Source organism: Pipistrellus kuhlii, unplaced genomic scaffold, assembly GCF_014108245.1.
Source record: "Pipistrellus kuhlii isolate mPipKuh1 unplaced genomic scaffold, mPipKuh1.p scaffold_m20_p_77, whole genome shotgun sequence".
In the NCBI taxonomy this organism is placed as follows: Eukaryota; Metazoa; Chordata; class Mammalia; order Chiroptera; family Vespertilionidae; genus Pipistrellus; species Pipistrellus kuhlii.
This window is the reverse complement of record NW_023425581.1, coordinates 908,641-936,132: the sequence shown is the minus strand read 5'-3', so window position 1 is coordinate 936,132 and position 27,492 is coordinate 908,641. Positions and strand designations below refer to the sequence as shown.

The 27,492-nt window shown below is 54.9% G+C and overlaps 2 protein-coding genes across 5 annotated transcripts; one reads left to right on the top strand and one right to left on the bottom strand.

Annotated features, from left to right (window-relative positions):
* Positions 1–1,498: 1,498 nt before the first annotated feature.
* Positions 1,499–11,976, bottom strand: C2CD2L (C2CD2 like). Of its 2 annotated transcripts, none has more exons than XM_036423153.2 (15): positions 11,623–11,976; positions 9,577–9,672; positions 9,096–9,215; positions 8,845–8,955; positions 8,618–8,734; positions 8,198–8,309; positions 7,986–8,094; positions 7,342–7,406; positions 7,122–7,249; positions 6,872–7,040; positions 5,648–5,749; positions 5,384–5,520; positions 5,023–5,305; positions 2,528–2,741; positions 1,499–1,922 (listed from the first exon to the last, which is right to left on the bottom strand). In XM_036423153.2, exons 1-14 carry the CDS (start codon positions 11,974–11,976, stop codon positions 2,530–2,532), a joined length of 2,115 nt encoding a protein of 704 aa, XP_036279046.1. In that variant the 3' UTR covers positions 1,499–1,922; positions 2,528–2,529. The 2 variants fall into 2 exon arrangements, with proteins under 2 accessions (XP_036279046.1, XP_036279045.1); XM_036423152.2 differs by having other exon boundaries at positions 1,499–1,916; positions 2,522–2,741; positions 5,384–5,517; positions 5,648–5,746.
* DPAGT1 (dolichyl-phosphate N-acetylglucosaminephosphotransferase 1) lies at positions 11,975–26,624 on the top strand. 3 transcript variants are annotated; one of them, XM_036423156.2, is made up of 10 exons: positions 11,975–12,103; positions 21,176–21,360; positions 21,598–21,718; positions 21,860–22,073; positions 22,545–22,691; positions 24,289–24,373; positions 24,709–24,897; positions 25,197–25,284; positions 25,900–26,055; positions 26,126–26,624. In XM_036423156.2, exons 1-10 carry the CDS (start codon positions 11,975–11,977, stop codon positions 26,189–26,191), a joined length of 1,380 nt encoding a protein of 459 aa, XP_036279049.2. In that variant the 3' UTR covers positions 26,192–26,624. The 3 variants fall into 3 exon arrangements, with proteins under 3 accessions (XP_036279049.2, XP_036279052.2, XP_045432142.1); XM_045576186.1 differs by having other exon boundaries at positions 12,031–12,103; positions 21,695–21,718; XM_036423159.2 differs by lacking the exons at positions 25,197–25,284; positions 25,900–26,055.
* Positions 26,625–27,492: the final 868 nt, after the last annotated feature.

The following is a 27,492-nucleotide window of genomic DNA, read 5'->3' as shown; positions in this document are numbered from 1 at the left end:
GAATTGTAATAACTATGTATAATTCCAGGTGAGTACTAGATTTCTCGGGGGATCACTTCATAAATTATGTCTAACCACTATATCTGAACTGTAACTGCAAATCTTTAAAAAGACTTCCCTCTGCCCTAACCGGTTTGGCTCAGTGGATAGAGCATCGGCCTGCGGACTCAAGGGTTCCAGGTTCGATTGGGGTCAAAGGCATGTACCTTGGATGCAGGCACATACCCAGTTGAGAGTGTGCAGGAGGCAGCTGGTCGATGTTTCTCTCTCATTGATGTTTCTAACTCTCTATCCTTTCTCCCTGTAAAAAATCAATAAAATATATATATTTTTAAAAAATAAAGACTTCCACCTCCCAATCTGTCTCTTCTAAGACACTAGTTAACCCTCTTCTCTCACTGACTATGTGCCAGGAGAGCACTAAGCACTTTATTTTTATTTTTATTTTTATTTTAGCACTAAGCACTTTAATCACTTCTCATCCTTAACCAAATGATGGCTATTATCACATTCCCCATTTTACAGATGAGGAAACTGAGGACTCTGGGTTACATAACTTATCCAAGGTCACAAAGGCAATTAAAGAACCAGGAGTCAAATCCAGGCAGGCTAGATCCAGAGTGCACACTCGGCTCTGTTATATCCTGGAAGGAACAGCTTGTTCAAGAAAGGGAAATGAGAGAGAGAGAGAATTAAAATTAAAAAAAAAAGAATTTAAAAAGGGAAATGAAGATGCTTGTACTAGGAAACTCTTTTTTGTCTGAGTGAATTTTGCTACTACTTCACCTTTTAAAGACTCTTGTTCTCCATCCCCTTTCTACATGTCCCTTCCTCCTTGCAGGAAGGAACTTTTATTTTTTTTAGAATGCCTGCAACCAAAGTACGTGCCCTTGACCGGAATGGAACCTAGGACCTTTCAGTCCGCAGGCTGACGCTCTATCCACTGAGCCAAACCAGTTAGGACAGGAACTTTTAAATATATATACTTTATTGATTTTTTACAGAGAGGGAGGGAGAGAGATGGAGAGCCAGAAATGTCGATGAGAGAGAAACATCGACCAGCCGCCCCCTGCACATACTGGGGATGTGCCCGCAGCCAATGTACATGCCCTTGACCGGAATCGAACCCGGGACCCTTCAGTCCGCAGACCGACGCTCTACCGCTGAGCCAAACCAGTTTCGGCAGGACAGGAACTTTTAAAATATATTTTTTTATTGGTTTCAGAGAGGAAGGAAGGAGAGAGTAACATCAGTGATGAGAGAGAATCATGGATCAGCTTCCTCCTGCACGCCCCACACCAGGGATCGAGCAGCCACCGGGCATGTGCCCTGAGATTCCAACAACTGAGCCGCCCTGGCTGGGGAGAAAGGAAGGTCTCAGCAGACCGAAATGGGCGTCCCCTCCCCCTGGATACCTGGCTGTCCGGGACCCTCCCACCCCATCCACCCCACAGCCTCACTCCCTCACCTCTCAAAGGATAACCAGTGGTCCGGCTCATAAATTCCAATCTGACTTTAATAAATTAGATTCCAGATCCTCATACAGCAATGGCCACCACTGTGTCCACACTCCGGGGCGGCCTCTCCACGGAGCCCCTCGGGCCGCCAGGGCAGGAGGGCTCCGGGTCAAGTACAAAAGGTCCAGAGGGGGGCGGGCGGGGCCCCGGGCCTGCCGTGTCCTCGGCGGCGCGGGCAGAGGCCTGGGGGGGAGCCCGGCGCCAGGCCGGTCCCAGAACCGCCCGGTGCTCACAGGATGGGGACAGGGCGGGGCGGCCCAGTCTGCGGGAGGGCCCCCACCCCACCCCGTGTCCGGGCCTTAGCGTCTTCCAGGCCCCGCGGGCCCTTTGCCCGCCGCCCAGAGGGAGGGAGGGAGGCAGGGAGGCCAGTGCCCCCTCCTGGATGCCCTCCGCCCGCGGGGGGCCTCAGAGCTGGGGGCCCTCAGAGCTGGGGGGCCTCAGAGCTGGGGGCCCTCAGAGCTGGGGGCCCTCAGAGCAGGGAGGCCTCAGGGCTGGGGGGCCTCAGAGCTGGGGGGCCTCAGAGCTGGGGGCCCTCAGAGCTGGGGGCCCCTCAGAGCTGGGGGGCCTCAGAGCTGGGGGCCCTCAGAGCTGGGGGGCCTCAGAGCTGGGGGCCCCTCAGAGCTGGGGGGCCTCAGAGCTGGGGGCCCTCAGAGCTGGGGGCCCCTCAGAGCTGGGGGGCCTCAGAGCTGGGGGGCCTCAGAGCTGGGGGCCCTCAGAGCTGGGCGCCCTCAGAGCTGGGGGCCCTCAGAGCAGGGAGGCCTCAGGGCTGGGGCCCTCAGAGCTGGGGGGCCTCAGAGCTGGGGCCCTCAGAGCTGGGGGCCTCAGAGCTGGGGGACCTCAGAGCTGGGGCCCTCAGAGCTGGGGGCCCTCAGAGCTGGGGGGCCTCAGAGCTGGGGGCCCTCAGAGCTGGGGGCCCTCAGAGCAGGAAGGCCTCAGAGCTGGGGGGCCTCAGAGCTGGGGGCCCTCAGAGCTGGGGGGCCTCAGAGCTGGGAGGCCTCAGAGCTGGGGGGCCTCAGAGCTGCGGGCCGGGGCTGCCATCGGCCTTGGGCTTGGCCTTGAAGGAGAAGCGCTTGATGAGGCGGCGGGAAAAGCTGCCGGCCTTCTTGCGGACGCTGGGCGAGGCCATGGAGTCCGAGAGGTCATCGTGCGACTGGCTCAGGCCGGCCTCCCGCTGGCGGGGCCGCCGGCGGAACAGGAGCTTCGTGCCGCTGCGCAGGAAGCTCACTGCGGGGAGAGGGAGCCGCTGAGGGGGCGGGGCCGGAGGGAGGGGAGGAGGCTGGAGGGGGCGGGGCCGGAGGGGGCGGAGGGAGAGGGGAGCCGCTGAGGGGGCGGGGCCGGAGGGAGGGGAGGAGGCTGGAGGGGGCGGGGCCGGAGGGGCGGGGCCGGAGGGAGGGGAGGAGGCTGGAGGGGGCGGGGCCGGAGGGAGAGAGGAGACGCTGAGGGGGCGGGGCCAGAGCCAGAGGGGCGGGGCCGGATCTGGGGCGGGGCCGGAGGGGCGCGGGGGCGGGGCCGGAAGGGAGTGGGAGGAGAGCTGGAGGGAGAGGGGCCGGAGGGGCGGGGGAGGGGGAGGAGGGCTGGAGGGGCAGAAAGAAGCCAGCATGCCTGGCCAGCCTGGTCTAGGTTCTATTCCCCATCACTTGCCCAGGTTGTGAGCGTGCAGGAGACAGCCGATACATGGTTCTCTCTCATCATTGATGTTTCTCTCTCTCTCCCTCTCCCTTCCTCTCTGAGATCAATAAAAATACATTAAAAAATAAAAAAGGCCAAAACTGGTTTGGCTCTATGGATAGAGTGTCGGCTTGGGGACTGACGGGTCCCAGGTTCGATTCCGGTCAAGGGCATGTACCTTGGTTGCGGGCATATCCCCAGTAGGGGGTATGCAAGAGGCAGCTGATCAATGACTCTCTCTCATCGATGTTTCTAACTCTCTCTCTCCCTTCCTACCTGTACAAAATCAATAAAATATATATTTAATAAATAAATAAATAAATAAATAAAATAAAAAAAAAAAAAAAAAAAAAAAGACCAAGCATGGAGGGTCGGCCAGGCAGAAGAGACAGGCCCTGGGCCTGGGGGAGAAAGTAGAGACAAAGGATGCCCTTGGTCCTGGCTGAGGAGCCAGCAGTGCTGGTAGGAGTCTGCCCTGCTGACCGCCGCCTCGGGCCGCCTCTCTGTGCCCACAGACTGGCCCCAGGACTCTTCACGATGGAAAGACCAAGGCTGAGCAGAGGGTGTCTAAAGAAATGTCCTCACCGGTGGTGTGGCTCAGTGGTTGAGCATTGACCTATGAACCAGGAGGTCACAGTTCGATTCCCAGTCAGGGCACATACAAGGGTTGCAGGCTCAACCCCCAGTGGAGGGCATGCAGGAGGCAGCCGATCAATGATTCTCTCATCATTGATGTTTCGATCTCTCTCTCCCTCTCCCTTCCTCTCTGAAATAAAAAATATTTTTTAAAATATATTTTATTGATTTTTTTTTTTTTTTTTTACAGAGAGGAAGGGAAAGGGATAGAAAGCTAGAAACATCCATGACAGAGATCACTTTATCCACCAAGCCAAACCAGTTTTGGCATAAAAAAATATTTTTAAAAGATGGAAAAAAGAAATGTCCTCAGAGGCGACATGGAAGAACAAAATTGTTTGCCACGGACTCTTACAAAGTTCCAGGACGTGAGCAGGAAGGGTGCATCAGAGGCATCATGAGGAAGGTGCTCACTTGGAGGCTTTGGGTTTGGGCCTCATTATCCAAGAGGTGGTGGGGCTGAAGCCAGATGGTTAGGTGAGTGTGGTTCCCAGAGTCGTTGAGAGGGATGAAGAGGTTGGGGGAAGCCCTTCCTTTTTGAAGTGAGGAGTGCCTCAGCCGGCCACAGCTGTCCCTGCGCACGGACGGCCCCAGGCAGCCCAGTTAGGACCTCCCACACTCATAGGGGAAAGAATACAGAATGAAAGGGAAGCAAGAGCCCTGGCCAGTGTGGCTCAGTGGATAGAGCATCAGCCTGCGGACTGAAGGGTCCTGGGTTTGAATTAGGTCAAGGGCACATCCCAGGTCTCCAGTAGGGCGCGTGCAGGAATCAGCATATCAATGATTCTCATCATTGATGTTTCTATCTCTCTCCTCTTCCTTCCTCTCTGAAATCAATATATATATATATATATATATGAATATAAAAGAAAGGGAAGGAATTAAAAAGAACAAGGGAAGGGAGAGACACATTGGGACTTTTTTAAAACGCGAGACAAATTGTTAAAAATCGGGACTGTCCTGCCAAAAACGGGTGTCTGGTCACCTTAGACACAGGGAAAAGGAAACTCGTGGTAAATAAGCCCCAGGCCCCAGGCATCCCGCTCCCTCTCCCCTCTTCCCCTTCGCTCGCTGAGCCAGGCTGGGCCTCGCAGCCCCTGCGGAAGGACACGCCCATCGGCGTCGGCCTTCCTGCCCCTGAGGCTCCAGGAGGACCCAGGCCATGACACCAGGAATCAGAGGGGCTGCCCACCTCGCCCACCTTTGTGATCCTTGAGGCTGCGGGTCTCCAGGGCACCAGTGGAGCCTGTTTCCGACTCAACATCATCCACAGACGGCCTCTCGGAAATGTCCGAGCGCGTGGTCTCATCGGCCTCCTGGACACTGGTGGGGCTGCAGAGGGCGTCCGGGGCTCCCGGGAAGGCGGCTGGGGGGTCGGAGGGCGGGGCCGCGGGGCCGCCGTCCCCGGCCCCGTCCTGCGCCAGGGCCTCGAGAGAGGCTGCGTAGCCCAGCGACAGCGCCAGCTCGTCCTGCGCAATGGGCACCTGGCGAGGGGGGCCGGTTGAAGGGACTGCAGTGGCCGAGGGCTCCCGCCATCTCGGCTGCTCTCCCAGAGCCGTTACCTTGGAAACACCCGAGATGATGAGGGTGCTCCGCTTTGTGGGTGTCTTCTTGGCTGCCCGCCCGCTGGGCTCTGTCAGCTGGCGAATGGCCGTCTCTGCCACAGGGTCCAGGCCGTTGGCAAGGTGGCTCTCCCCTGCTGGGCAGACGTGGACCCGACTCGGCTCCAGCTCCCCTTGGACCAGAACCCCAGGCCTCGCCAACGTGGTTTTGACTTTGGGGCCCCAGTGCCAGCTGACATTCCCACGTCCCAGGACCCCACTCACGGCTGCTGCTGGGGGGGGCGCTGCTGGGGCCGCCGCTCTCACTCAGCACCGTGGTCTTCTCGGTCACCTCCACCTTGGACGGGGAGCGGGAGGGGGAGTCTGCTGGGTGGGGGAGGGTCAGTGAGCTGGGGTGTTGAGAATGGCCCCCCCACCACATCTTTGCTGAGAGGCAGGTTTGGTGACTCAGAGGGCAGGGGTGACTCAGAGATGATGAGTCACAGGAGTGATTACGAAGATGCCAAGGAGGCCTTAGGGGTTTGGCTCGGTGAATAGAGCATCGGGCTTTGGACTGAAGGTCCCAGGTTCGATTCCGGTCAAGGGCACATGCCAGGTTTGGGGCTTGATCCCTAGTGTGGGGCTTGCAGGAGGCACTCAATCAATGGTTCTCTCTCATCATTGATGTTTCTCTCTCACTTTCCCTCTCCCTTCCTCTCTGACATCAATAAAAATATATTTAACAAAAAAATAACTCATATTCCTTATTTTAAAAAAAGAAGCAGCAGCTGAAACCGGTTTGGCTCAGTGGATAGAGTGTCAGCCTGCGGACTGAAGGGTCCTGGGTTCGATTCCAGTAGGGGGCATGTACCTTGGTTGCGAGCACGTCCCCAGTGGGGGGTGTGCAGGAGGCAGCTGATCGATGATTCTCTCTCATTGATGTTTCTAGCTTTCTATTCCTCTCTCTTCCTCTCTGTAAAAAATCAATAAAATATATTTTTTTAAAAAAGCAGCAGCAGCCCTGGGGACAGAGGCACATGGGAACTGTGGGGGGTGGGGAGAAGCCGTGAAATACTGAGGTGGAGATGGCACGTGGGCGCTGGCCAGAGGGACCGAGAGGCGGGGGAATGCACAGAGGCCCTGGGAGCAGGCGCACCATGGAGGCCCTGGCGGTGGAGGACCTGCAGGGTGCTGGCTGGCGGAGGCTGGAGGGAGGGAAGGTGAGGCGGGGGGCTGGGGAGGGAGGGGAACGGACCGGACCCCTGAAAAGACAGGGAACTTAGGGAGGGGAAAGTGCACGGGTCCCGCTGCGGGGTGGGTGGGTCCAGGGTTGACATGGAAGGGACCGTCGTCAAGGAGATGGAGGGCGAGGGGGAATCTGGGGGAGACAGACCATGAGGAAGATTCTGGGGGGAAGCCGGGTGGTTCGGGTTAGCGCTTTCCTTGCCTTTCCCTGTCCTGATGCTCAGGGCCCCTGGCTACCCCTGGGCTCCGGCTCCTTCTTCTTACCTGATTTGCCATCTACAGTGCGAGGCCGGGACTGGACAGTGGTGACCGTGGTGACAATGGTGCCATCAGGCATGATGGTGCGGTCCAGCTCGACCTTCTTGGTAGGTGTGATGCTGGGGCGTGGCGTGGAGGGGGTGGGGTTCTGGGGGGAGCTCTCCTCATACTGAAGCTGTGAGGGGTGGGAGCGCAATGAGGCCCGGCATCAGGGGCCACCCTCTGCCACCTCCTCCCACCTTTCCCGGTCGCTCACCTCCACTGCCACGGTGGCTGCGGGCCCCAGGGCCGTCCCGGGCCCCGGGGAGAGCGGGCACACCTGCCTCCGGGACAGCGGTCTGGAAGGGGAGCCCACAGGCACTGTGGCCTGGCCCAGGAGCTCGGCTGGGAAGGTCAGCGCCATAAGCTAGGCCCACGGGTGGGCTCCACTCAGCACCTGCCCCCCACCTAGGTGCTCCTTCCCGTCTCCTACTCACCGTCTCCACCACGGCTGCTCCTCAGCACCCTGAGCACCAGCTCCCGGCTCTGGGGGCCCAGGTCCCTGCAGCCGGGAGAGCAGGGCAGGGAGGGGGGAGGTTAGCAAAGGCAATCCACCTCGAACTGACCACAGGCAGAGGCAGACAGCCATGTACAGAAACAAGACGGTCCGAGTGCTCCACTCAGAGTCATCCCTGCCCTCCGAGGCCTTCCTCTTCCTCCTCAGCGGGGCATCCAGCCCCTCCGCCCTGCCCCATCTGCCTTCCAGTCTCTGTCACACCACCTTTCCTTTGCTCGCTCTTGGCTCTTGGAACCCTCCTGGTTTAAATGTCACCTTCTCCAGGAAGCCGGCTCCGACCCTTACTGCCTCCAGGAGTTACTCTCCCCAGGAGGCGCTCCTGAGCACTTGCTGCGAACTGAGGAGACCACTGACTCGTGCTGTTTCCACACGGCTGTCTCTGCCTGGACCCCGAGACCACCCCGAGGCGGGCGCTGTGTCCGATCACATCTCTACCAGGACCCAGCTGGGCCTGGCGTAGGGGCACACATCACGGTTCAGTGACCACAGAGCTGTTCGTGCCAGGCTGTGCTGGGGGGAGGACTGTCTGCCCTGGGAGTGGGAGGGGCGGGGGGGGGTGCTTACAGGACCAGGTCATCTGTCCACTCCACCTCGGGGCCCGCCCTCACAGGCTTGGTCCACCTCTGCTGTGCGGGGTTGTCGAGCTCAGCCGCACAGCGCAGGTCCCCGGTGCCTGGAGGAGACGGAAATGTGATGCAGACCAAAGACCGAGCTGCTGAGCAACAGAGGCCACGAGCCTGTGAGCACAGCCCGCAGCCCGGCCACAGCGCACTCACCTTCCAGCTCACTCCCCAGGTGCGAGGCCCGCAGCTGCCGCAGGAGTAACCGGCTGGGCCTGGGGCTGGCTGGCTGGGCCTGGGACAGCGTGAGGGGCTTCTCACCGGGCACCTAGGCACAGAGGAGGTCAGAGGGAATTCCAGCATAGTAATGAAGACACTGTGCCTGCGAACCATTAGCTTCTTTTAAAAAAGTATGTTCTTATTGATTTTTGGAGAGAAAGGAAGGAAGAGGGAGAGGGAGAGGGAGAGGGAGAGGGAGAAACATCAATCAGCTCCCTCCCGCAAGCCCCTTACTGAGGATCGAGCCCAAAACCCAGCATGTGCCCTAACCTGTGACCTTTTGGTGCATGGGTTAATTCTCAACCAACTGAGCCACACTTGGTCAGGGCACACTCTTTGTTCTCAGTGCCTACTCACCAGCCCTCCAGGGGCAGAGCACGCCCTGAGGTTGACCATCATGGCTGGCTGGGTGCTGATGATGGCATCCTCTATCAGCTCCGCAATAGTGGAGACCTCCACCTGCTCCTCACCTCTCTGTAGGGAGAAGAGAAGAGAGAGGGGGCGGGTGGGGGGCAGCTCGGCCCTCCCCTCCCTGCTCTGCTTCTTCCTGTCCCCCCACCAAATCCCCAGCCCTGCTCCCTTACCTCTCTGGCCTGCAGCTTGGGACGCACAGTCAGGCTGAGATCTGGGCGGTTCCTGAAGGCCCAGGACACAAGGAGCCCCTCACCAGGGACTTCCTTTAGGTTAATTTCCAACTGGACAGGGACAGAGACTGAGATGACTTGCCTACTCCTCCAATTATTCCCCCTCCATCCCCTCTCAGAAAGGAGCACAACTGAAAAGGCGGAGGCAATTGAACCACCTGCTGCCCAACTCCATTTCCCACCCTCTCCACCTGTGTTGGTGGCAGTGTCAGAGTGACGTGGTAGGTCTCCATGGAGACGGCAGCGGGGGACTGTTGGGTCACAGAAACTGGGAACATCACCTCCTCAGCAGAGAGCTGACAATGCAGCACCTGGGAAGGCAGGGCAGGGGGGTTAGGCGTGGAGAAGGATGCGCCATCCTCTTGGCCCTGCTCTGCGATGGATCTGCAGACCCTCCCCATGTCAGTTGTCCTTGAGACTTTACTGTTTGGGCCACAAGACCATAAAAGAACCGTAGAAAAGCCAAAGACTCTTCCCCCCAGAAAAATACAGATATGAACACATGTATGCATGTTGCATGCCACTTAAGTGAGATCCTCAGACCTCCCGAAGCCAGTCCTTGGGTCCCTTCGTCATTCATCAACTTCAAGTTAAGAGCCCTTGGACTAAAGGGAACTCTTGGAATCAGCCCCCTCTGAGACCTTAAAGAAGCCTTGCCCAGCAGACCCTTACCATGGTGTTCTCTGATTGGTCTACACAGGTCACATGACCAACGCTGGCTCTGGGTAAGAGTTGGGGCACCTCCTCAAAGGCGATCTGGATGGAGCTCTGAGGGAGTAATGTGGACACAGGATCAGGTCCTCGGAGCTGCCTCTGCAGGGCGAGCCAGCTCAGTTGCTGAAGGGACCTGGCACTGCTGAGGCCGCAGCCGCAGGTTGGCTTCTGACCCCTCTGGCTCAGGACTTCAATAGCATGTGCTGTCCTCCAAACCCAGCTCCCAGGGCCTACCGCTGCCAGGGAGAAGTGGGAGCTAGCCTATCGCGGAGACCAGGCCACCTCGAGCAGAGGTCCTAGATTTTTCCTGGAATAACAGGAGCCTCCCTCTTCTCCCCCAACTTCCTCTTCATCCTCACCCTCCATCCAAAGGAAAAGGGAAGCACAGAAACCATAATAAAGATGTAGGCTGCCACCTATATATGATAGTTGGGCAGACAGACTTGACTGAGCTAAGGGGAAAACAGCAAGGCCCACTTATTCAAGGCAAGAGCTGGAGAAACGAGGCCCCGCCTCCTTCCAGATAAATAGGATGTGGATGCACAAGAGTATGATTCTCTCCACACTCTTGGAGATGAAGACAGCATGGCTGGCCTTGGGGAACTTTACCAGAGGGACTGGGGAGAAAAGCAAGCTCAAGGTGCTCCAGGGCCAGGAGCCTGGCTAATCCCTCCCGCAGACCGAGGGCAGTATAGGGAGCAAAAAGCTGCTTAGCTTAGGTCCTGAAAGAGCTTCCTCATTCTCTCATTGCAGTGAGGCAACCTGCTGCAGCCCTGTCTGCAGAGCAGGGAGGGAAGGAGAATGGGCAGCCCAGGCGGACTGACAGCTCCTCCTGGGGCCTTGGGATAAGAGGGAACAAATCCATGAGGTTCATCAGCCCCCCAACCCGGGGAAGCCCATGCCTGCTCCTGCAGTTGTCTGGAGACCAGGCCCAAGGAGATGGGGAGATGGATGCTTGGAACCCCAATCTCCCTACTCCATGTAGAGAGGCCAATGTCCAGATGAGTCAGCTGCCCTGGGGAGTCACTCCTGACCAAGGGACAAGGTGCAGGGAATGCCCGGTGGATGTGTGAGTTCAAGACTGAATGAAAAGTGGCATCTGGATTTCTGCCAGCCACCTGGGCAGGAGACAGGGCAACTTCTCATGTGGCCTCTCCTGTGTCTAGGCATCTGGGAGTTAGTAACGCCCTCCTAGTGGTGGTGGAGACCACTCTGAGTGAGGGGCCTGATGCAGGTGAGAGCAAGGGGATTCCTGGGCCTGGTGGGCAGGAGCCAGGAGAGGGAGAGGGAGCCCCGACCTCCCACCCACCTCTAAGTCTCAGAGCTTCCTGCCCCACCTCCTGGGTGGTGCGATGGGAGGAAGTAGACTAGGCTAGCTGGTGACAGCCTGGCCCATCTGGGGGAAGCGTGTGGATAGTCTCTCTGCTCTCCACCTGAACCCCTTCCCCCAGCACATCAGCATGGAAGCAAAGAGTTAGACGGTAGCGGCGGATTACTGAGGGGGGAGGAGGGGAGGGCCAGGGGAGGGTACATCAGGCTCCTCTGGAATATGCCTGATCGCATCAGGGACTTGGGACCCGAAATGTTACCTGGGTGCGGAGGCAGGAGAACCAGGCACATTCCTTGGGAAGATGTACTACCTGTCTCCCTCCTACTCTTACAGCGAGCGTCACCCCCTCTCCCCTCCCCCGCACCCCAACGCAATCCGCGCACCGACTGGGCGGAAGTGCTCTCGCTCAGGGATTAGCGTTGCTATGAGAACAGCAGTTTGGAGCGGGGTTGGGAGCCAGGGTATCCCGACCACAAGAACGCTGAATTGAGGATCGAGCAGGCTTTCTGCCACCTCCAGCCTCACCTGCACCCTTTCCTGACCCCAAAGTGGAAGAGAGGCCACGGGCTCCCTCCCGGCTGATCCCCACCCCCACCCGGCCCTCCGGGCAGCAGCGAGCGGTCCCTCCGGGAAGGGAAGGCTGAGCGAGGGGACCCGGTGTCCCGTAGACTCACCCCGGCCCGGCAGGCCTGCTCGTTGAGCGCTCGCACCCACGCCCGCTGCCAGTTCTCCCGGAAAGACTTGAAGGCGAACAGGGACGCCAGGAGGCCCCGGACGCCGGGCTCCCCCGGGGCGCCGGCCGGAGCGGCCCGCAGCCTCAGCAGCGAGCGCCACGCTCCCAGCTCCCGCAGGGGCCCCCCGGGCTCGGCCGCCGGAGCGGGTCCCGGGCTCCGGTCCCCGGGCGCCCCCCGCCGCCACCAGCCGCGCGCGGACTGCAGCAGCCAGCCGAGCACCGTGAGCAGCGAGGCCGCGAACAGCACCAGCAGGGCCGCCCAGCCGGCGTCCCGCAGGGCCCGGCCCGGCTCCATGCTCCGCGCGGCTCGCTCCGCGCCGCCCCGGCTCAGCCGCTGCCCCGGGGGAGCATGGCCCGGGCGGCGGGGGCGGGCGGCTCCCCCGGGGCTGGGCGCGCGGGCTCGGGCGCGCTGCGGGGCGGGCTCCGGGAAGGTGGGCGCACGGGAGCAACCAGGGGCCCTGGGCACCGCGCCGGGCCCCTCTCGCGGGCGGTCGCTCCTCGGTCCCGCAGTCCCGCTCCGGTTAGCCGCCGGCCGCCGGGCTCCTCGCACCGCCCAGGCGCCAGCCCCGGGCCGCCGGGTCGGCTGCAGGGACGCGGGCTCCGGGCTGCGTGCGCGCTGACACTGACAACACCGCGCGCCCCGCCCCACCGCCTTAAAGGGGCCGCATCCCGCGGGCGGGGCCTGGCGCTTGGGGCGCTGCCACTGGGGAGTCGGCGGGCGGGCGGGCGCGGCTCCGCGGAGGTGGTTCCGGGGTTGAAAAGAGGCGGGCTCTTGGGCCGCCCGCCCCCTCCGGAACCGGGGTGCTCCTCCTCCGAGCTCCCCGCGGAGCGGCTGCACTCAGCTGGAAGCTGCTCGCTCTCCCCTCTGCTGCTCACATGGCGCCTGTGGGGTTAAGGAAGTGACTCCCATGGACAGCGTTTCCCTTCTTCCAGCACCTCCAGGCTCTGCAGCTTCTTCTTTTCTTCTTAAAAAATATTTTTTTGCCCTGACTGGTTTGGCTCAGTGGATAGAGCGTCAGTCTGTGGACTTAAGGTCTCAGGTTTGATTCCGGTCAAGGGCATGTGCCTTGGTTGCGGGCGCATCCCCATTGGGCAGTGTGCAGGAGGCAGCTGATTGATGTTTCTAACTCTATCCCTCTCCCTCCCTCTCTGTAAAAAAATCAATAAAATATGTTAAAAATATTTTATTGATTTTAGAATGGAAGGGAGAAAGAGAGATAGAAACATCAATGATGAGAGAGAATCATCCATGGGCTGCTGCCTGCACGTCCCACACTGGGGATCCAGCTTGTACCCTGAGGGGATGGAACCGTGACTCCTGGTTCACAGGTTGATGCTCAACCACTGAGCCACACGGGCTGGGCGGCTCAGCAGCTTCTTGGCTCCCGTTTCCTGGCTGAAGTTAGGCCCCGGGTCTGCAGGCGGAGTGCCTCCCAGATAGCAGTGCCTGGCCGAGGTGCAGCAATACTGACCAGGGAGAGAGCAGAACCGAGCCTGGTGGAGGTTGGAACAGAACATGGAACATTATCCCCCTCTCCCATTCCCTCCCCACTTCGCCCCGGAGCGATGGTACAGGAGCACCCTACTAACCTCCCTGCTGCCGGTGCTCTTTCCCAAGCTGGGGCTGCTTGCTTTTTAAAAAATAATATATTTCCATGGTCACAGCTCCTGCCAAAGGAGCATGTGTGGAGGGAGTGGTAGCGAGCAGGGAGTGTGGTGTGGCACTGGACTACCAGTAGGTTTGGCTGAGGAACCTGCCCTCCAAGTATCTAGTATCCCATTAAGCACCCCAGAATTGTGTTTTAGGTACACTTTTCCTAGACTTAAGAGAGTGGATTCCATTTCTATAGGACAAGAGCTTGTCATTGCTTTCTGGAGGAAGGGGAAGGAGAATCCTACAAAAGGATTCAAAGAATACCTTTCCCCCAAAGGCCCTTATCCACGTACACATTGCAAGGACTCTGGCAGCCAGTGCCTTCCTTAGAGGCACAACAGTGAAAGTATTAAATCTCTCTCTCAAACCCAGCTGGTCGTCTGAGAAGCAGAAGCAAGCAATGCTTTAAAAATATGTGTGTGTGTTTATCATGTGTATCGTTTTTTAGAGAGAGGAAGGGAGAGGGAGAGAGAGATAGTAACATAGATGAGAGAGAAACATCATGAATCTGCTGCCTCCTGCCCGCCCTCTTTGGGAATCAAGCCCATAACCCGGGCATGTGCCCTGATGGAATCAAACCTTCATCTCTTGGTTCCTGGGTCGACGCTCAGCCAGGCTAAGCAATGCTCTTTAAAGTATAGCTTCCAGAGTGAGCAGAAGCGGGCAGGTCGGCACCAAGGTGCTGAGCCAGAGGAGGTGGTGGGTGGTGGGGAGCAGGGCACCCCTGGTTTCACTGCTCCCTTGCTGCGCCTGCCCACGCCTCATCATTGACACCAGAAGCAGCAGCAGATTCCCGCACTGTGGGCTTCCAACCTTGGGGGGAGGAGCCCGCATGAGATGAAGGTAGGAGACTCAGGCCAGAGCCGGGGTGCAGGAGGAAGCTGTAGGTGGGCAGGGCAGCCAGGCTAGAGGAGCAGGTTCCCCGTGCAGTTTCCCTCTGAGATCCCCCTTCGCCCAAGAACCCTTCTTCCAGAGCCGCGGGCCTCCCAGCAGCCTCGCTTCCCGGAGAGCGTGGATTCTCTGCCCTGAGCCCTGCTCCTCCGCTGCCAGATGCTGCTTAGCAGTCCGGCTCTCGAGCCTCCCAGCCAGTGCTCCCGCGCTTCCTTTCCCTTGTGGCTGAGACCTGCAGCATCATTTCATCTATTTTAAGGCCTAGCTGGTTATTTATTTGTATGCTTTCCCCACGCACCAGGAAGCTGCTTGCAAGTACAACCATGGCCCTAACTGATGTGGCTCAGTGGATAGAGCGTCGACCTGCGGACTTAAGAGTGCCGGATTCGATTCCGGCCAAGGGCATGTACCTTGGTTGTGGGCACATCCCCAGGAGGTGTGCAGGAGTCAGCTGGTCAATGTTTCTCTCTCATCAATGTTTCTAACTCTCTATCCCTCTCCCTTCCTCTCTGTAAAAAAATCAATGAAATATATATTTAAAGAGAGAGAGAGAGAGAAAGAGAGAGAGAGAGAGAGAGAGGGTAGAGCCCTGCCCAGCTGATTTGGCTCAGTGGATACAGCATCAGTGTGAGGACTGAAGGGTTTGATTCCAGGCAAGGGCACATGCCCAGATGCTGGCTCAATTTCCAGTGTGGGGCGTGTAGGAGACAACCGATCAATGATTCTCTCCTTATTGATGTTTCTCTCTCTCTCCCTCTCACTTTCTCTCTGAAATTAATTAAAAAAAATTTTTTTTAAATAGTAGAGCCCTGTCTTACTCTTTTCTCTTCCCTCATATTCAACCAAGTTGCTTTCCCATGCTGAAAGGAACAAACTAAAAGCTGTATTTCTATCACTTTGTGTCCCTTCAGTACTTAAGAGTTTTCCATTCACAGAGTAGAGATTAGTCATTTCTTTGTAATTGTTAGAAGTCTAACAAAAAATTACAATATACATGTAAACACTAAAAATTTCTACACTGTTTCCATCTTTTGAAAATTGATTCATGTCATCCAAGTGGAGTGGGAGATCTGTTACCTTTTAGGAAACAGTTTCTGAAAAACTGATTGAGGGGGGGAGGGAGCAGGCAGAAAAGCAGAACAGGAACCCAGCTGTCTGGGAAGAGCCACAGGTCTGGTCCTGCCGGGTCCGAGCCCCCTCTCCACGCTGCCTGTGGACTTCCGGGTGCTCTGAGCCATTTCCAGGGTCAGTTGCCAGGTGCTCGGACTGAGTAGCACATTGGCCTGTGCCTGGGAGGCATGCAGGACGCCCTAGCAGCAGATACTCCGCTCAGACTGTCTGCTCAGCTCAGGAAGCCGCTCAAGTGCTGACAGCTCACCTCATCTGTGAGGCTGTGATGAGCTGCCGCTCTCAGGCAAATGCTTTGAACTCTTGCCAGGAAAGGCATGACATTTCAAGTGTGGCCATGTTTGATTCTTCTCATTAGTCTGATAATCAACTGGGCACTTATCACCTCGGGAACAAAAATATTCACATTATATGACAAGTACCCATGTAACTGTGTTCTGATGGGAACACGTGTGCTGGACGAGGAATCCCTACGCCTCTTGTTTTGAATGTCTCCCCGCCCTTTCCCGTGAGAGGAACGGGAGCCGCAGCCTCTCCTGGGGAGACACCGTGCTGCCTCCTGGGGCTCCCATGCAGCCCCCATCCTGCCTGTCCTCTCCCTGTTTGCAAGATTCTTCCGATCTCTCACTCACTGAAAACCATGGAGACGCTATTCTTCCTAGAGGACCCATCACCTCCCTCGATTACAACTAAATGTGCTTCTACTGCCTGCACCTCTTTCAGACCCAGCTCCTATGCGTGCTGATGCCTTGTATACAGATGTGTATCCTTAGTCCTGTGGGGCAGAAAACTCAGGAGTTTCCAGTGAGACACAGATGTACATGCGTGCATATGCACGCACACACACACACAGATGTACATGCGTGTATATGCACACACACAAAGATGTACATGTGCGCGCGCGCGCGCGCGCGCGTGCGCGCGCGCACACACACACACACACACACACACACACACACGAAAACAATACCAGGGGGATAAGTACCGAAAATTTGATGAAATTCTATCATGTAAATTACCTGTATTACTTCATGTGTATAGAGTGTACTTTATACATATTCTTTTGTAGTTTAATTAGAGCCATCTTTAAGTAGAAGAGACATATAACACTGGGTTTGGGAAGACAGAGGACTATCTTTTAAAATGTCAATCTGACCCTATTCCTCAGAGCATGGACAAAGGGCCCGGACACTTGAGTGGTCTTCCCACACTCCCCGGAGGTGATCTCCTCTCGGGGAATAGAAGCCGTTTGCACGTTGAGAGCCTGTGGGTGGATGACAGAGAATGAAGATGCTGGTGGTAAACTGCCATTTGCAAGGAAACAGGTGTCAAGCCAAAGGCACAGGAACCTGGAAGGAGAACCAGAGTTCCCAGGAAGCCACGTGAGAGTCTGGATCTCCTGCTTCCTTAGCTCTTTCCAATGCTTTAGCCTCACCTCCAAGGTTTAGCAGCTTGGCACAAAGCAGTGATCCCGCCAGGACCAAGAAAAAGTCAGGCCCAGCTGCATGGCTCAGTGGTTGAATGCTGAGCTATGAACTAGGAGGTCACGGTTTGATTAAGGGCACAGGCCTGCGTTGCGGGCTCCATCCCGTGTGGGGTGTGCAGGAAGCAGCCGATCAATGATTATCATCATTGATGTGTCTCTCCCTTTCCTTTCCTCCCTGAAATCAACACACACACACACACACACACACACACACACACACACACACTGTGTGGCCAGATTATTATGATCTCTGAACTGAGGCCCAGTGCATGAGTTGGGTCCAGCCAGCCTGGCCAGGGGGAGGGGACATGGGTGGTTGGCCGGCCTGCCTACTGGTCGAACTCCTGGTTGAGGGGACAATTTACATATTAGCCTTTTATTATATAGGATATACATTGAGTGGCCAGATTATTATGTGTTTAGAGATCATAATAATCTGGCCATTCAGTGTTTGTGTGTGTGTGTATAATTAAAAGAAGTCAAGAACCGGGTTAAATGCAAGATTTGAGGACATCCCAGCCCCTTTAGCAGGGGAGTGCTGGTTGAAGCTAACTAGGGGGAGAGGAGGAAGAATGGGCGGAGCAAGGAGGAGGGCAAGAAAAACACTGAATAGGCCGAAACCGGTTTGGCTCAGTGGTAGAGTGTCGGTCTGCGGACTGAAAGGTCCCAGGTTCGATTCCGGTCAGGGGCATGTACATTGGTGGGGGGTGTGCAGGAGGCAGCTGGTCGATTTTCTCTCATCGATGTTTCTAACTCTCTATCTCTCTCCCTTCCTCTCTGTAAAAAATCAATAAAATATATTAAAAACAAAACAAAACAAAACAAAAAACACTGAATAGGAGGGGCTTAAAAAAAAAAATATATATATATATATATATATATATATTTTTTTTTTTTTTTTTTTGAGTTTTTACAGAGAGGAATAGAGAGGGACAGAGAGTTAGAAACAGCGATGAGAAAGAAACATCAATCAGCTGCCTCTTGCACACCCCCTACTGGGGATGTGCCCGCAACCAAGGTACATGACCTTGACCATAATCAACCTGGGACCCTTCAGTCCGCAGGCTGATGCTCTATCCACTGAGTCAAACACATAGTTAGGGCTAGGAGGGGCTTTTTTTTTTTTTTTTTTTTTTTTAAATATATTTTATTGATTTTTTACAGAGAGGAAGGGAGCGAGATAGAGAGTTAGAAACATCGATGAGAGAGAGTCATCGATCAGCTGCCTCTTGCACACCCCCTACTGGGGATATGCCCGCAACCAAGGTACATGCCCTTGACTGGAATCGAACCCGGGACCTTTCAGTCCCTAAGCCGACGCTCTATCCATTGAGCCAAACCAGTTTTGGCTAGGAGGGGCTTTTAAAGTGCCTATGCTTTAGAATTTATCCAGATGAGATCCAAGATGGTGACTTAGGTAAACACACCTAAACTGCTGCCATACACAACAATATCAAAACTACAACTAAAAGACAAAACGTCTATCACCCAGAACCACGGGAAGGCTGGCTGAGTGGAAGCTCTACAACTGCACTGAAAGAGAAAGGAGCAGTCAGGGCACAAGCGCTGAAAAACTGAGGTATGGTACAGGGGCGAGTGCGATACAGGCAGGCGGCGGATCCCGGCCGGCAGAGGGCATTGCTTTCTTCAACCCGAAGAGAGATAATCTCCCAGTCTCTCTGAAATCCAGTTTCTGGGGAGAAGCTGGACTGTCTGCCATCAGGTCAGAAAGTGAGGGTGGCTTGCTTGCACAGCAGCCCGCATGAATAATTGTTTGCTCTGCTGGGCCATGAGACATGGGTACGCAATCAGAGAGGTAGAGAGGGCTGCCATTGCTGTTTGCCACGCCCCAGCCTAGTGATGCCCTGAAACTCCGCCCCGCACAATTTACAAATACACTCCAAGCAGCAGCTTTTGCATATGAATGGGCTTCTCTATTGCAGTTTAACCTAGCAAACGTACAAACTGGTGCAGACAGCTCCAAAGCCTCCAAGCTTTAAGCAGGGAGGAGAGGACTGTGGTTCTCACTGTAACTCCTGCAGGGTGGCCTCAGACAGTAGTTGAACTGCACCCCATTGGAGATCCAGAAGCCAGTGTACCCAATGGTCAGTATGAGACACCAGATTTCAACTCCTCACATCCGTAAGTGACACATTCGGGAGGTGGACTCAGTGAGCGCCAAAGCCCCACTGAAACAAGGCCTGCACCATAAGCGTGTCTCCAGCGCAGCAGTTCTCCATTACAGACACAGCGGGTCCTCACAGCCAATTGGCCTGGAGGTCAATTCCTCCCAGTGCACCAACAGCAATCAAGGCTCAACTACACCAAGACTTTGCACTCAGCCCATAAAGAGGTGTACCAAGAGCGACCACCTCGGGTGATTGGGGAAGCTGAGCCACTGGCCCCTATAGGTCACCTACCACACAAAGCCACTCTATTAACACAGGGAGGCAGCCAAAATGCAGAGACACAGAAGCATGTCACGAATGGGAGAGATGGAGGAAAGTAAACTACTGGACAACACAGAGTTCAGAATCACATTTATAAGGTTACTCAGGAATCTTCTAAAAACCACTGAGAAACTTGAAGAGACCTTCAAGGACCTTAATGAGACCTTCAAGGACCTTAATGAGAATACCAAAAAAATGGAAAAGGACCAGTCAGAAATTAAGCATACACTGTCTAAAATAAAGAATATACAGAAACTCAACTGTAGATCAACGTACCCCAAGAGTCAAACCAAAGATCTGGAATATGAGGAAGCAAAAGACACCTAACCAGAGAGGCAGAAAGAAAGAAGAATCTAAAAGTGTGAGGATAGTATAAGGAGCCTCTGGGACAGCTTTAAGCGTACCAACATCTGGATTTTTGGGGTGCCAGAAGAAGAGAGAAGGCAAAATATTGAAAACCTATTAGAAGAAATAATGACAGAAAACTTCCCCTACCTGGTGAAAGAAATAGACTTACAAGTCCAGGAAGCGCACAGAACCCCAAACAAGAGGAATTCAAAGAGGACCACACCAAGACACATCATAATTAAAATGCCAAGGGAAAAGACAGAGAGAGAATCTTGAAAGCAGCAAGAGAAAAACAGTTAGTTACCTACAAGGGAGTACCCATACGACTGTCTGCTGATTTCTCAACAGAAACTATGCAGGCCAGAAGGGAGTGGCAAGAAATATTCAAAGTGATGAACAGCAAGAACCTACAACCAAGATTACCCGGCAAAGCTATCATTCAGAATTGAAGGTCAGATAAACAGCTTCACAGGCAAGAAAAAGCTAAAGGAGTTCATCACCACCAAACCAGGATTACATGAAATGCTGAAGGGTATTCTTTAAGAAGGGGAAGAAGAAAAAAAAAGATAAAGATAAAAACTATGAACAACAAAAAGACATCAAATACAAACCTACCAATAAGTGAATCTAAAAATCAAGTGAATAAAAAATCTGAAGAACAGAATGGACTGGTGAATATAATAGAATCAGGGACATAGAAAGGGAGTGGACTGATAATTCTCCGGGGAAAGGTGTGTGTGTGTGTGTGGGGGGTGTGGGGGTGCGGGAAGAGATTGGACAAAAATCTTACACCTATGGATGAAGACAGTGGCAGGGGGTAAGGGCATGGGGTGGGGTGGGGAATCAGGTGGAGGGGAGCTATGGGGGGAAACAAAGAGGAACACCTGTAATAATATGAACAATAAAGATTATATAAAATAAATAAAGTGCCTATGCTTTAGGATTTACATCATCGTCCAAACTGGAGCTGCATTTCCAGGAACTGAGTTGTACTGACCTTGGCTTCTGATTGCATTGGGAGCAGATTTTCCGCTCCCCATCCTCCTCCCTCCCGCCTTCCCCCTGGCGTCCTGGAACGTCCTCCCGGTTCAACGCGGGCACTGGCCCTTTAAACGCGAGCGGCCGCGGCGCGGAGGCAAAGCTGACGTGGAGCTCGGAGCGGCGGCTCAGACACGTGGCGGGGCCGCCGCCTGGCTCCGGCAGGGCTCTCCGCTTTGGGCTGCACTCCTTCACCGGACAGCAAAGCTGCTGCTTTGCCTCCCGTTGCTCTCCAGCGCCCACGCGCCGCCTCCGTGCTGGGATGAAGGATGCAGCTTAGAACCCGGTGCCCGCGCTCTGCCCGCAGTAAAGATGGCCGCCCCGCTCCAGCCGCCGCAGCGGCTCCGCCAATCGGATTCTTCCGGGCGGAAGCGGCGGCGAGAAGTGCCGGGGGCGGGGCTGAGGCTACGGCGGCGGCGGCCGAGCGGCTGGAGTCCGGGTGGCGGTTCCGCTGGGACGGCGTGGGACCCCCGCCTCGGGGCGCGGCCTCTGCTTCCCGCGGGCCGAGGGCCCGGCGGCCGCCATGCGGGCCTTCCTGGGGCTGCCGCTGCCGCTGCTGGTGAACCTGGTGGGCTCGCTGCTGGGGTTTGCGGCCACGGTCACCCTCATCCCGGCCTTCCGCGGCCACTTCATCGCCGCGCGCCTCTGCGGGAGGGACCTCAACAAGCGCGGCCAGGAGCTCATGTGAGCGGCGCCCGCGGGGCCCGGGGCGGGCGGGGCGGCTGGGACCCGGCGTGGGACGGAGTGCGGAGGCGCGGCGCCCACGCGGCGGGCATCCCGGAGGGAAGGACAGAACGGCCGCCCTGGGCACGGGGAAGGGGCGCTCGGTGTGCCCGGCGCCAGCATCGCCCCCGCGCGTGTGCCAAGTGCGCGCCTGGGAGTGACCACGCCCCCTCCGCCCCCGCCCTGCCCCGGCCGCAGCCCCGAGTCCCAGGGAGTGATCAGCGGCGCCGTGTTCCTGATCCTTCTCTTCTGCTTCATCCCCGTCCCCTTCCTGAACTGCTTTGTGGAGGAGCAGTGTAAAGCCTTCCCCCACCACGAAGTAAGTGGCTGGGGCAGGCGGGTGCCTGGGGCGGGGGCGGGGGCCCTGAGACTTGGAGTTTTTTGGGTTTGGGGAGAGGGGCTCTCTGTTGAAAGGAATGAAGAGGGAGGCGGGTTGAGTGATTTGCTCAGCCTCCCCCAGTTTGTGGCCCTGATAGGCGCGCTTCTTGCCATCTGCTGCATGATCTTCCTGGGCTTCGCGGATGATGTCCTGAACCTGCGCTGGCGCCATAAGTTGCTGCTGCCCACAGCTGCCTCACTCCCTCTCCTCATGGTCTATTTCACCAACTTTGGCAACACGACCATTGTGGTACCCAAGCCCTTTCGTCCGATTCTCGGCCTGCATTTGGACTTGGGTGAGTAGCCTGCTCCTGTGTCCCCTACGTCAGGGCACCCTGACCGCGTAAGAGACCCAGAGAGCCAGTGTCCTTCCTGGTGCTCCGCATCCTCCTCCAAGTCCCTGCTCTGGCTGTCTTCTCAGATCCTCTCTGCTGGCCCTTCATCCTGTCCTCGGCACTTTTCCAGAACAGTATCCTTAAATCCTCATTCTATACTTTTTGTTGTTACTCCTCACCTGAGGGTATTTTCCCATTGATTTTCAGGGAGAGACAGAGAGAAATATTGATGTGAGAGAACACATCCATTGGTTGCTTCCTGCATGCTCCTAACGAGGCGTGGGGCCAAGGAGGAGCCTGCAACCGAGGCCCCTACCCTTGACTGGAATTGAACCCAGGACCCATCAGTCCACAGGCCTATGCTCTATCCACTGAGCTGCCCAGACCCTCATTCTATACTTGGCACTGCTTTCCTCGCTGTCCTCTCCCCAGGGATCCTGTACTATGTCTACATGGGGCTGCTGGCAGTGTTCTGCACCAACGCCATCAACATCCTGGCAGGGATCAATGGCCTGGAGGCTGGTCAGTCACTAGTCATCTCTGCTTCCATCATTGTCTTCAACCTGGTAGAGCTGGAAGGTAAGCGGGACTGGGGCAGGGGGAGAGAAGACTGAGTGTTAAGAGAATTAGTTGCCTCATATCTGGCTTTGGGGAATTTGGAAAAAAAGCACTATGTTAATAATTATAAAATATAAGAGCTCTGGCTGGGTATCTCAGTTGGTTAGAGCATTATCCCGATACACCAGGTTGTGGGTTTGATTTCCAGGACACATTCAAAAATCAACCGCAGAATGCATAAATCAATGGTACAACAAATCAATATTTCTCTCCCTCCCTCTAAAAATCAATAAAAATATGCCCAGCCAGTGTGGCTCAGTGGTTGAGCATTGACCCATGAACCAGTTCACAGTTCGATTCTGGTCAAGGGCACATGCCTGGGTTGTGGGCTCAGTCCCCAGTAGGAGGTGTGCAGTAGGCAGCCAATCAATGATTCTCATCATTGATGTTTCTATTTCTCTTCCCTTCCTCTCTGAAATCAATAAAAATATAATAAATAAATATAGAAGATAAGGGAAGGTAATTTACTTTGCAAATAACTAGATTTATTAAATGTGAGAAAAGCAGTTGCCTTGTCACCGATAGCTAGATTGGCACTAATAGGTGGGCTGTGGACTTCTCTTATTGAACGTAGACAACTTCACAGAACCCCCCAGTCACTCTGTGACTCTGAGAGTAAGACACAAACCAGACCCTTCATAACTGTGTGAGCATAGACAGAACCACTTCTGGCTGACAGGAGTGATTGCTGCTTCCTTCTCACTCAGCTCCTTCCACTTAGATACAAACTAAGATGCTCATAGACTTACTCCTACAGCCAGCATCCAGACCCGTGCAGAACTCTGCCTCCTGCATCTTCCTCAGAATGACTTCCTGCAAACCAAACAGCCACGGATTGATTCCCAGTCAAAGGCACACATTTGGGCTGCAGTTTTTATCCCAGCCCCTGTGGGAGGGGGGTGCAGGAGGCTCACGATTGATGTGCCTCTCTCACATTGATGTTTCTCTCTCTCTCCCTTTTCCCCACCACCCTCCCTTCCACTCTCTAAAAAAATCAATGAAAAAAATATCCTCAGTTGAGGATTAAAACAAAAAAACTAAGCACTTTTAAAACGTTCAAACTTTATAAAAGCTTTGTATGACAGGTGGTAATAACTATTTTATAGATGTGGAAACTGAGGCTTAGAGAAGTTACATTTGTCATGACCAAGGTTACAGTTAGGAGTAAAGCTTGTATTCAAACCTAGGTGAGAACGGTCTAAATCAATGTAAGGCAATAACTAGTTTCGAAAGGGTTTGTGAAAGAGCTAGAATGTTGAAAATTGCCTGGGTGACATAAAAGGGATAGTGAGTTCTTTTTTTTTTCTTTTTAAATATTTTAAAAAATTGATTTCAGTGAGAGGAATGGAGAAGAGAGAGAGAAACATCAATGATGAGACAATCATCAGTTGGCTGCCTCCTGCACGGCCCCCACTGGGGATCGAGCCCGTACCCCCAGCATGTTTCATGTGTGACTTGGGAGAGGTAGGCAGTAAAGCTTGGGACATAACTTAGAAACCAAGACAGGGTTGCAGAGGAGTGGTGCTCACTTATTCCGTTTCTCCCTCTGCTTCTGAAGGTGATTGTCGAGATGACCATGTCTTTTCTCTCTACTTCATGATACCCTTTTTTTTCACCACCTTGGGATTGCTCTATCACAACTGGTAAGTAGGTCTGTAGATGGGGACACTGTTTTAACATGTGGCATGTATGGCCCTGGTCACGACCATCTAATGGAGAGGCTGTCTGTGCACACCGGGATTGAGTGTTTTCGGGTCTTCAGTTGGTCGTATTCCTAATTGCTCTCTAACCTGCAGGGGCTGGGTCCGGGTCTGTGGAGCCCCAGGAACAGATGGGCTCAGGGCCGTGGGTCTGGGATGTGGCTGGGAGAGCTGGATGGAGTTGGGTCAGAACTGGGTCAGGGCTAGCCCACGCCCAGGGTGAGAGGAAGGATTGATAGCGCCTTTTGCCGCCGGCTCAGATCCTCTCCCCCACACAGGTACCCATCACGGGTGTTTGTGGGCGATACCTTCTGTTACTTTGCTGGCATGACCTTTGCCGTGGTGGGCATCTTGGGACACTTCAGCAAGACCATGCTACTCTTCTTCATGCCCCAGGTGTTCAACTTTCTCTACTCCCTGCCTCAGCTCCTGCACATCATCCCCTGCCCTCGCCACCGTGTGCCCAGGTAGTTGCTTTGGGGCTTGAAAGGGACATCATGGCCTTGTCGCTTGGGATGCATAAAGCCAGCCTTAGCCACTTGCTTTGTAAAGGCAGTGGGCCAGAGACGGCTGACTGTCCCTGTGCTTAGCATTTTATAAAGGACAGAGCGCATTTACTTACGTAACCTCATTTAACCATCACAGCAGTTCTGATCACATAGTAAGTAAGCAGCAGAGCCAGAAAGATCTCAGGTTGTTTGAGTCCACATTCAGGATCTTTCCTATAAAATAAGGCCCAGCTACATAAAACTCTCTTCCCCTGCAGACTTAATGCCAGCACAGGCAAACTGGAGATGAGCTATTCCAAGTTCAAGACCAAGAGCCTGTCTTTCTTGGGCACCTTTATTCTAAAGGTAATAGGGGCCCTGCCTGGTGTGGCTCAGTTGGTTGGGTGCCTGTGCACCTGAGGTCGCCAGTTTGATTCCAGGTCAGGGCATATACCCAGGTTATGGTTTGTGCAAAAGGCAGCTGATCCATGCTTCTCTCTTTCCACTTCCTGTCTCTCTAAAATCAATTAAAAAAAAACCCCCACACATGCCCTAACTAGTTTGGCTCAGTGGATAGAGCATGGCCTTTGGACTAAAGATCTCAAGTTTGATTCAAGGGCACTAACCTCAGCTGCAGGCTCCTCCCCGGCCCAGGCCCTGGTTTGGGCACATGCAGGAGGCAATCAATCGATGTGTCTCTCTCACATCGATGTTTCCCTCTCACATTGATGGTCCTGTCTTTCCCTCTCTCTTCCACTCTCTCTTAACATCCATTGGGGGGGAAAAAAACCCCACACAAAAAAACCCCACACATAATTAACGGGAACAGGAACGAGGAAGTAAGGCTTTAGGCCACCATCCTGGATCCAGGGAGTGGGGAACCGCAGCCTCACTCCACCCCAGGGGCACTGGAGGCACTAAACAGTCCCCATTAGGTAAGCATAGGTATTCGCTGAGTTCTCTCCACCTCGGCCCTTCCAGGTAGCAGCAAGTCTGCAGCTGGTGACAGTGCGCCCGAGTGAGGATGAGGATGGCGCCTTCACGGAGTGCAACAACATGACCCTCATCAACCTGCTCCTTAAAGTCTTTGGGCCCATGCATGAGAGGAACCTCACCCTGCTGCTGCTGCTGCTACAGGTGTGCTGGGCACGGCTCGCACCTCCTTGCCTCCCTTCCCATGCTTCTCTGCAGCTCACTCTTCTTGCAGGTCCTGGGCAGTGCCATCACCTTCTCCATTCGGTACCAGCTTGTCCGGCTCTTCTATGATGTCTGAGCTCCCTGGTCATTGCCTTCACTTCAGTCTCCAGGCTCCCGACTCAGGCCAAAGACTCAGGCCACGCTCGTTCTAGACCAAGATGCCTCTCAGCCCAGGTCCCTCCCACCCCTCCTCCCCAGCCTTTCCTCCCCTGTGATGATTGACATGTGGGCCTTTCCTGCCCTCCAGTGACTATTGACTGGACTTCACCGATAGTTTTCTTCAACTTGCCATTCTCCCCTGAGGGTGGGAGAGACATTCGGCTTTTAGGGTTTCCACAGCTCCAACCTTCAAGGAGTAGGCTGGGCTTGGGGCAGAGCCCTGGCTCATGATTGAGACACAGGCTCGGAGAAGCTTCACATTAGACTTTATAATTAAGGGTTCTAATTAGTAAAAGAAGGGAGTGCAGGTGCTCCCAGTGGTAACAATAAAGTGATGTTTTTTCCTTGTCCTGTAGGCGTGTTTCCTCCTGGGCATCTTAGGGTAGATTGAGAAGGTTGGTGGGGGCCCTTTCTCTAAGATGTCCATCTCTCCGCCATCTGCCCTCCCCCCTTCCGCCCCCCAGTACCCTTCTAGCAAGATTGTGAGCAGAAAGAACTAAGACCCGTAGAGCCTGTTGGATACATTTGAAATCCTGGTATTTCAGGTAGCAGAAGGGCCATAGATTGATCTGCTCCCGGGTGTAGGACGGGAAATTCCACTGGCTCTCATTTCCTTTTTCACTCCCTTCACTGTACAGGAGGGAGAAGGGAGTGACCAGATCGGAAGGGGTGGCAGGGGACTTTTTATTTTTTAAAGCATATTTTTATTGATTTCAGAGAGGAAGAGAGAGATAGAAACATTAATGATGAGCGAATCATTGATTGGCTGCCTCCTGCCTGCTCCCCTCGGGGGATCGAGCTTGGGCTCTTGACTGGAATGGAACCCACACCCTTCAGTTCACTGGCGGAGGCTCTATTCACTGAGCCAAACTGGCCAGGGCAAGAGCTCTCCCTTTTAATTTTTTATTTTAATATATTTTATTGATTTTTTTTTTTTACAGAGAGGAGGAGAGAGGGATAGAGAGTTAGAAACATCAATGAGAGAGAATCATCAATCGGCTGCCTCCTGCATACCTCCCACCGGGGATGTCCCCGCAGCTCTATCCACTGAGCCAAACCGGTTTCGGTTCGAGCTCTCCCTTTTAAAAGGCCCAGTTCCACACGCTTCCCCATGCTTCTCCGGGCGGATTCAGACTCCACCCTCCTTGGTTTCCGGTTTGGGTCGCCCACGTAGCGTTTGAATCTCGCGCGCTCCCCGCGGATTGGCTGCGGGAGGGA

What these genes read in the sequence shown, in the direction of transcription:
- C2CD2L (XM_036423153.2), bottom strand. Translation starts at nt 11,976, where the DNA reads ATGGAGCCGGGCCGGGCCCTGCGGGACGCCGGCTGGGCGGCCCTGCTG. An exon ending in ACCAATCAGAGAACACCATG is followed by an intron (nt 9,216 to 9,576) that starts GTAAGGGTCTGC and finishes CTGCCTTCCCAG; the next exon opens with GTGCTGCATTGTCAGCTCTC. An exon ending in GCTCTGCCCCTGGAGGGCTG is followed by an intron (nt 8,310 to 8,617) that starts GTGAGTAGGCAC and finishes CTCTGTGCCTAG; the next exon opens with GTGCCCGGTGAGAAGCCCCT.
- DPAGT1 (XM_036423156.2), top strand. Translation starts at nt 11,975, where the DNA reads ATGCTCCGCGCGGCTCGCTCCGCGCCGCCCCGGCTCAGCCGCTGCCCC. An exon ending in GGGCGCGCTGCGGGGCGGGC is followed by an intron (nt 12,104 to 21,175) that starts TCCGGGAAGGTG and finishes CTCTGCTTCCCG; the next exon opens with CGGGCCGAGGGCCCGGCGGC. An exon ending in TGCTGCTGCTGCTGCTACAG is followed by an intron (nt 26,056 to 26,125) that starts GTGTGCTGGGCA and finishes CTCTTCTTGCAG; the next exon opens with GTCCTGGGCAGTGCCATCAC.